The sequence below is a fragment of the Triticum urartu genome, chromosome 3A (genome assembly GCF_056163025.1).
Source record: "Triticum urartu cultivar PI428250 chromosome 3A, HENAU_Tu73, whole genome shotgun sequence".
Taxonomy (NCBI): Eukaryota; Viridiplantae; Streptophyta; class Magnoliopsida; order Poales; family Poaceae; genus Triticum; species Triticum urartu.
The window spans coordinates 141,008,095-141,016,715 of record NC_141875.1 but is presented as its reverse complement, the minus strand read 5'-3'; the positions used below and the strand labels follow the sequence as shown (position 1 = coordinate 141,016,715).

General features: G+C 44.3%; 1 protein-coding gene across 6 annotated transcripts; it reads left to right on the top strand.

Moving 5' to 3' along the window:
• Nucleotides 1-777: 777 nt before the first annotated feature.
• LOC125543336 (dual specificity protein phosphatase 1B) lies at nucleotides 778-4,671 on the top strand. 6 transcript variants are annotated; one of them, XR_007298388.2, is made up of 6 exons: nucleotides 783-1,042; nucleotides 1,510-1,645; nucleotides 1,998-2,118; nucleotides 2,840-2,985; nucleotides 4,214-4,337; nucleotides 4,482-4,671. XR_007298388.2 is itself a non-coding variant. In XM_087546639.1 (5 exons), the coding sequence occupies exons 1-5, from the start codon at nucleotides 887-889 to the stop codon at nucleotides 4,373-4,375; spliced, it is 783 nt and encodes a 260-aa protein (XP_087402765.1). In that variant the 5' UTR covers nucleotides 778-886; the 3' UTR covers nucleotides 4,376-4,671. The 6 variants fall into 6 exon arrangements, 3 of the variants coding, with proteins under 3 accessions (XP_087402765.1, XP_048562606.1, XP_048562604.1); XM_087546639.1 differs by having other exon boundaries at nucleotides 778-1,042; nucleotides 4,152-4,671; XM_048706649.2 differs by lacking the exons at nucleotides 4,214-4,337; nucleotides 4,482-4,671 and adding an exon at nucleotides 3,822-4,137 and having other exon boundaries at nucleotides 780-1,042.
• The last annotated feature ends 3,950 nt before the right edge of the window (nucleotides 4,672-8,621 follow it).

Here is an 8,621-nt window from a genome sequence, read left to right as displayed (position 1 = left end):
CGGCGATAATGACGGCGCTGAATAAAGATTCTACGGATCCTTCCCTGACGAGGCCATCGGTCCTATGGTTAGGGATGGATTTGGAAACCAGTCTGTTCAAGTAAGGATGGCGTGGCGGCGGTGGCACCCTCGTGGTGGACCTGTGCCCTCGGGCTCCGCCGTTGTAACGATGTTTGCTCCAGCGTCGGCGTGAAGTTTGGGAGGTAGTACAGGAGCAGATGTAGATTGCGGTATGCATTCACGACATCCGAAAGATGGAACGTGTGATGGGTTTGTGATTCGTGGATGGCAGGTATGGTTTCCTCCTTCGGTGTCTTAGTCGTGTTGGGATGTCAGAACTGGAGTTCGATGACGTGTCCAGGGTGTTGCCCCGGTCTGACTCGTTCAACGGCAATGGCTTCACTTTTAGTGAGCCACCTTGGAGGTCCGCAAAGCTGCATATCAGCAATGGAGCTCGGGGTGAGGAGGTGATCCGTCATTTTTTTTCTTCGATGGTTGCTGTGGTGGTGCCGGAGGCAGGTGACGGGCGTTGGTGTCAAGCTCAGAGATGTTCTGCTATCTTTTCAGTTTTGTCATGTTGATCCTTACGTGACTTGTATTTTATTTCTTTTATATGAATAAGACACGTGTTACCATAAAAAAAGCGTGGTAAAAGCAATCTTAAATTGACAAAAAAAATTCGTAAGGGCAATGGATAAATGATTAGTGATCATTAGGGGCAATTTATACACCCTGATTCCGGTATTAAAGTCCAGTGACAAAATTAGGTATGAGCCATAAGTTTTACTGACCGTGAGTACATTTTACTAAAGAAAGGAAGAAAAGAGAAATATCCTCACCATTTTCCCCATTCGTTGGGAGTCAGGACGAGGGAGGGACCCTGACGATGTCGGTGCCGGAGGCGGGGCAATCGGCGGGGAGGGACGAGCAGGAGATGGACAATTACGAGCAGCACCAGACCAGAGTGCTCATGGCGCTGATGCAGGGCTTGTGCGCCGCGAGGTACCGCAAGGCCGACAACACCCCCTGCCTCGTCGACCAGGTCTGATAGCTCCACGGCCTCTCTTCCACCACCCTTTCCCGCCTAATAGGATTACCTGATGCGATTTAGTGATGTATTGCGGGATCCGATGTTTGGAGCATGGTTGGGGTTTCCTGATGCAGATTCACTATGATTCGTTGATCTAGATCGCGCGATCCATTTTTTGTGGAACTGGAATTTGTGTTGTAGCTTTTACCATTAGATGTTGCTAATTTCTGGAAATGTTATTGGCCGTAGAAGAACGAGGGTCCTTTTCTGTTCAATGGAAGGTGGAGAATTCTCCAGTTGATCTTAACTTTAGGATTTGTATGGCGTATAGAAACTAGCCATAATTCATGCTGGCATGTAGGAGTACATTTTACAACAGGTGTATCAGGTGATAACGTACTTGCACTTTTTATAAAATAAAAGGATTATGTGAAGCAGTTGAATTACTTTGATTGACATCTTGATTCTATCACTTGAAGGGCCTCTACCTGGGTTCTGTTGGAGCAGCACTGAACAACGAGGCTCTGAAGAGCTTGAACATCACCCACATCTTGGTTGTTGCCAGATCACTGAATCCCGCCTTTCCAGCAGAATTTACATACAAGAAGATCGAGGGTACCGCTCTCCTAATTTTTACCTGTGTTTCCAGCTAAGATATTGGCCTATGACCTTTATAATCCCAAGATCCTGACATTCCTGATATGTTTGATAGACATATTAGCCAACTTTTTACCATCTTCGTTATATTTAAAATTGATGTGTATCAATTCTGGTTTAGAGCATTCATATTCTGATAACAAAATTTAGATTGGAACATCTAAATCTTTACTCTGTATTAGTGGTTTTTAGCCTTTACTTCTTTTTGACATGTTTCTTAGCATTTACTGATTGTGTCTACCTTAGCAATTTTCTTTTGTTATCCAAGGTTCCATACAGAACTAAAGGCATACTTTCTTTTTTGACACAGTACTTGACAGCCCAGACACTGATTTGGGAAAGCATTTCGGTGAATGCTTTACTTTCATAGATGAGGGTACCTGCACTGGTGGCAATGTGCTGGTTCACTGCTTTGCAGGTCGGTCACGGAGGTAAAGTTGTTTCCTACGAGTTGTTTAATGTCAATTATTTTGGAATGCATTCAATATTGTTATATTATCAGCCACCCTACCTCCCTAGTCAAAGTCTTCTTGCTGGCCCAACGAAACATGCAGTTTAGACTTTAGAGTGCCGTGCCAAGGAGATAGCCTTAATTCAAAAATTATTTTCTTTGCCAATATATACTAAAGTGGAAGGCTCTAATTTAGTGGAACAAATACAGATGAAAACATGATGTGATATACCAGTGACATGAGCATGATGATGTTTCCATTGTCAAAACAGAAAAATGATAATATGCATATATGATAAAATTGTTCTTATTTGAATTTAGTGTAAATGTACAAATTTACATGTGAATCGACGCATTCACTTAGCATGTAACGAGAATCTGTTATGGGAAGTATAAGAGCATGTTTCTTAATGCCGTTGAATGATTAATCGGTCACATAATCCTATGAATCAGTTATTTCCTGATTGATAGCCCTTTTCCTATTTAATAACTGAAACAACTTTCTTAGTCGTCATTACAATAAATCGGTATGTAGTATTGTGTGGTGCCATTTAAAATTTAGAGCAATATTATGTTATATAAAATCACATATTTCTGTATCTGTAGATGTGTCATGGATAATATTTTGGCTTTGTGACCGAAATGTGAAGCACATTATTGAGACAAATTAGTTCTGAGGTGATCTTTATCTAAATTTCCAGTGTCACAGTTGTTCTTGCATATCTTATGAAGAAGCATCAGATGAGCCTGCAAAGTGCCATGTCACTAGTTAGAAGCAAACGACCTCAAATAGCACCCAATGCGGGCTTTATATCCCAGCTGGTGAACTTTGAGAAGTCTCTGCAAGGTAAAATACAAATATCTCTTGTTTTATGACAACAGTTTGTAAGTTTCATTTTTTTAACATACTGCTTCTTCATATCAATAACCTAGTTTTCCAAGTAACAGCAACTTAGTATTACGGGTGTCAATTCCTTCATAGTTTCTTGTGTCTATTTCATTTGATCCCAACCTATGATTTGACTACAAGTGTATATTCAAATCTTTAGGGCTTGTTTCGACCAGAAGGGATATACTAAATCCCTTGAATTGCAAGGGAAACTGTAGCAAGTCCTTGCCAATATGTAACTAGTGGACCTAAATAATCCCCACATAGCCAGCCAGCCCTTATTGGGTTTCTAAATGTTTTCTCCGTGTATAATTGCTTATAGTGAAGCTATATTTTCTGTGGAAAGATGTTTGCTGTAATGTTTTTCCCTGAACCAGCCTGATTAAGGAGTAGGACAGTTGCAAGCAAGGCTGCACATATAAGCTGATTAAACTCTCCTTTTGTTGCTAAACCAAACTTTGGAAGCATAGAAGTAGGTTCACTACTATTTTCCCGTTACTGCCTGGAGATATTTGGCATGTTGGGAAGTATGCTATTATGTCGGGACGGAGGGGGTACTATTTTCCCGTTACTGCCTCGAGATATTTATTATGTCAGGAAGTACGCTATTTTGCTTGTTGGCACAACATTTTCCTAGCAACATGGCTTGAAGAAAAGCGTACTGGAACCTTGTTAAGTTTGCTAATGTTAGAGTTTCCGTTTTTTGTATACACATCTCTTCTTCCTTAACTCTCAGCCTTAGTCACTGTCAGTTACTACCTCTGACGCTTAATAAACAAGTTTTTTTTGGTGAGATGCATGGATCCATGGGAGGATTCCGTAAAGAGAGACCTGAAGGGGACTGGAATATCACCAAAGAACTAGCCATGTGCAGGGAAGTGTGGAAGTTAGCTATCCACGTGCAGGGAAGTGTGGAAGTTAGCTAGCCACGTGCCAGAACCATGGCTAGGTTTCGAGATCTTATAGGTTTCAATTCTAGCTTACCCCAACTTGTTTGGGACTGAAAGGCTTTGTTGTTGTGCATGGATCCAAGTATTAGATGTCATTGGTACCATGACTCAATTGTATTAATCGTATTCACTAAGTTTTCACTCATCATCTTTTAGTTCACTTCCAGTTCTTAGTTTATCATAGGCCTAACCACAGTGGGAGTAATCTTACATGCCAAACTTCCATCGGTGTGCAGTGGAGCAGGGACAAAGAACGTTGCAATCTAACTAACTACAGGTGTAAATATCAAGAACCCGCTGTGAATAGCTTCCTTACTGCATGTTATCACCTCCAGAAATCAAACAGGGCCGTTGCAACTGGTATGAGTTCCAGCCATCTTATTATGCTCATTTCCTAATTGATTCTGTGATGTTCTAGGGTAATTTTTAGCCCAGGGAATCAGCGCTACAAGAATGCAGATGATACAGCAGTCTCCCCTGTAATAAATGTTCCCTGTAATGCAGATGATACCTTTGCCCTCTTCATTTAGGGCCTGTTTGAATCACGGGGAATTTTCCTGTCGACCTGTTCCATTTTGATGCTCAATGCTCTTCAGCAGCAGCAGCCTTCTGTAATGAAAGATGTGTATGTATGATCTTTGAAAAAAAATTGGTATGGTGGTTGTGTGACATGAATTAGCTTCTGTTCGGTGTTCGTGGTTGTCTGTTTATTCTGTTACTGACGGTCCTGGTACATGATACTATTCCCTCCGTTCCTCAATATAAGTCTTTGTAGAGATTTCATTAGATGGACTACATACGAAGCAAAATGAAGTAGTTTTTTAACTTCGCGGCCATGATGCTATGCATGCAAGGAAGACAACAAATTTCTGACTCGGTTGACGCTATTTTGGACGTTTTCACATCGGATTAACCACCACCTTGTTTAGCTTTTAACGTGTCATCCTAGGCCGTACAAACAAAATTAGAGACAGGCACACCAACGCATTAGATGTTGCATTTTAGTGATGTTGTACTTAATTTGTTTAGGAATCATGTCTTTTTAGCAACCGCTAAGAGCATTGCCTTCTGTGTGTGTCGAAGGAAGGGGGACCTCAATCTCCCCCCCCCCCCTCCCCTCCCTCAGTCTTTGGCTGTCGTTGTGAGGCAGAGGGGAGGGAATCATCTTCTCTCGTCCTTTGTGTCGTAGGTTTTTGGGTCAAGGGGACGGCGCTCCTACGGTGATGGCGATGTCATCTTGTGAAAGTCCTTCGGCTCCAATCCTGTTATGGTAAGGCTTGGTGCAGCATTGCTGAGGAGCCTTGGAGTTTTTGTCCCCGCAGTTATTGATGGACGATTGGTAGGTTATCTAGTGTTGTTTGTCAATGTGGTTTCATGTGCATGGGCGGTGGTATCATCGTCTTCTTCGACAACCTCTTCCTTCGAGCCTTTGTGAGTAAGGTTGTTGGCTTGGTCTGGCAATGCTAGTGCGGCTGCCTGCCTAGATCAGGGTGACCCCCCCCCCCCCCCCCCCCCCCGCCCCCACCCCACCACCAATATGGTTGGCATGATTGCCAATCTCCTTGTATGCAGCGGTCTACTATTATGGCAATTCAACGAGATTTGTTCCTTTACAGGTCTTTGTAGGCACTTTGGCGGTTGAATTTCTTATGTTGTCCATTATTGGCGTGAGCTATGGTGGTACAACGACGCGAGATTTCGGCAAGAATTTTAAGGCATATAGTCGTGGTCATAGGCTCCTCCTTTTTTCGGATGTTTTCGTGTATGTGGGTTCAATTACCCTATATCCGATTGCATCGAATCTTCTATTGATCTAATATAAATCAGATATAATTTAAAAAATAAAAAGGCATGCTACCTTAATGAAGTCATCCTCGTGTTGTTGAAGATGCAGCGACTCCTTTCTTTTCGTACATTCCACACAATAATAAAATCCATTAACGGTGGCGCAAAGGGCGCACCCTCGCCTATGCCACGTTCACGATTTTTACTGTCGCAGGATCTACCTCAGGATAACACCTCACCAAAGTAAATACGTCCCACTTGTGACGCCCCGAGACCGATGCGCCAGGTGTCTTCCAGTTGTTCGTCGTTGTTGCCATGTCATTTGCTCGCGTGTTGCATCTTGTCATGTCATCATGTGCATTGCATCATCATGTTTTCAAAACTTGCATCCATCCCGGTCTCCTCGTTATTTCCGTTATCCGTTCTGAGCCCAGCCACACTTGCACGCGCCCGCGACACGTCCGAAATATTATTTTATAAGTGGCTGAAAAAGGGTCTCGAAATGGGATGAGAGTTGGCGTGCGGTCTTGTTATAGTGTAGGTAGACCGCGTGCCAAGTTTCATCACATTCAAAGTCCGTTTGATAGCCCAACCGTTAAACTATAGCGGCAGTATAGCCGGTCAATACGTCGGACGTTTTCGGTCTTCGAAAACTGCTGCCGGGCCTCTCTCTCTCTCTCTTCTCTCCTCTCAGCCCGAGCCCTTTTGCACAGCCCACAAGTTCCAACCGACCCCTCCTCGGGCGCGTCCGAAAGCTGTCCTGGACCCGACCCGGGCAGTCGTCACCGTTGGATCCGGATCATCCCCTAACATCTACAAAACATCTCCATTTATTCTGTTACTGACGGTCCTGGTACATGATACTATTCCCTCCGTTCCTCAATATAAGTCTTTGTAGAGATTTCATTAGATGGACTACATACGAAGCAAAATGAAGTAGTTTTTTAACTTCGCGGCCATGATGCTATGCATGCAAGGAAGACAACAAATTTCTGACTCGGTTGACGCTATTTTGGACGTTTTCACATCGGATTAACCACCACCTTGTTTAGCTTTTAACGTGTCATCCTAGGCCGTACAAACAAAATTAGAGACAGGCACACCAACGCATTAGATGTTGCATTTTAGTGATGTTGTACTTAATTTGTTTAGGAATCATGTCTTTTTAGCAACCGCTAAGAGCATTGCCTTCTGTGTGTGTCGAAGGAAGGGGGACCTCAATCTCCCCCCCCCCCCTCCCCTCCCTCAGTCTTTGGCTGTCGTTGTGAGGCAGAGGGGAGGGAATCATCTTCTCTCGTCCTTTGTGTCGTAGGTTTTTGGGTCAAGGGGACGGCGCTCCTACGGTGATGGCGATGTCATCTTGTGAAAGTCCTTCGGCTCCAATCCTGTTATGGTAAGGCTTGGTGCAGCATTGCTGAGGAGCCTTGGAGTTTTTGTCCCCGCAGTTATTGATGGACGATTGGTAGGTTATCTAGTGTTGTTTGTCAATGTGGTTTCATGTGCATGGGCGGTGGTATCATCGTCTTCTTCGACAACCTCTTCCTTCGAGCCTTTGTGAGTAAGGTTGTTGGCTTGGTCTGGCAATGCTAGTGCGGCTGCCTGCCTAGATCAGGGTGACCCCCCCCCCCCCCCCCCCCGCCCCCACCCCACCACCAATATGGTTGGCATGATTGCCAATCTCCTTGTATGCAGCGGTCTACTATTATGGCGATTCAACGAGATTTGTTCCTTTACAGGTCTTTGTAGGCACTTTGGCGGTTGAATTTCTTATGTTGTCCATTATTGGCGTGAGCTATGGTGGTACAACGACGCGAGATTTCGGCAAGAATTTTAAGGCATATAGTCGTGGTCATAGGCTCCTCCTTTTTTCGGATGTTTTCGTGTATGTGGGTTCAATTACCCTATATCCGATTGCATCGAATCTTCTATTGATCTAATATAAATCAGATATAATTTAAAAAATAAAAAGGCATGCTACCTTAATGAAGTCATCCTCGTGTTGTTGAAGATGCAGCGACTCCTTTCTTTTCGTACATTCCACACAATAATAAAATCCATTAACGGTGGCGCAAAGGGCGCACCCTCGCCTATGCCACGTTCACGATTTTTACTGTCGCAGGATCTACCTCAGGATAACACCTCACCAAAGTAAATACGTCCCACTTGTGACGCCCCGAGACCGATGCGCCAGGTGTCTTCCAGTTGTTCGTCGTTGTTGCCATGTCATTTGCTCGCGTGTTGCATCTTGTCATGTCATCATGTGCATTGCATCATCATGTTTTCAAAACTTGCATCCATCCCGGTCTCCTCGTTATTTCCGTTATCCGTTCTGAGCCCAGCCACACTTGCACGCGCCCGCGACACGTCCGAAATATTATTTTATAAGTGGCTGAAAAAGGGTCTCGAAATGGGATGAGAGTTGGCGTGCGGTCTTGTTATAGTGTAGGTAGACCGCGTGCCAAGTTTCATCACATTCAAAGTCCGTTTGATAGCCCAACCGTTAAACTATAGCGGCAGTATAGCCGGTCAATACGTCGGACGTTTTCGGTCTTCGAAAACTGCTGCCGGGTCTCTCTCTCTCTCTCTTCTCTCCTCTCAGCCCGAGCCCTTTTGCACAGCCCACAAGTTCCAACCGACCCCTCCTCGGGCGCGTCCGAAAGCTGTCCTGGACCCGACCCGGGCAGTCGTCACCGTTGGATCCGGATCATCCCCTAACATCTACAAAACATCTCCATTTTTCTGTTTGGACTCCCTAGCCTATTTTTCTCGACCGCCTGATTACGATCGGATGGACCGAATACCCCCTAACCTAACCCAACAACGCATATAAGAGGGCAACCCTAAATTTTAGGGAGTTGT

Excerpts from the sequence above, each read along its gene's own strand:
- LOC125543336 (XM_087546639.1), top strand. The coding sequence starts at position 887 with ATGTCGGTGCCGGAGGCGGGGCAATCGGCGGGGAGGGACGAGCAGGAG. Across the intron at positions 1,043-1,509 it reads CCCCCTGCCTCGTCGACCAG|GGCCTCTACCTGGGTTCTGT; the intron begins GTCTGATAGCTC and ends TATCACTTGAAG. Across the intron at positions 1,646-1,997 it reads TACATACAAGAAGATCGAGG|TACTTGACAGCCCAGACACT; the intron begins GTACCGCTCTCC and ends TTTTTGACACAG.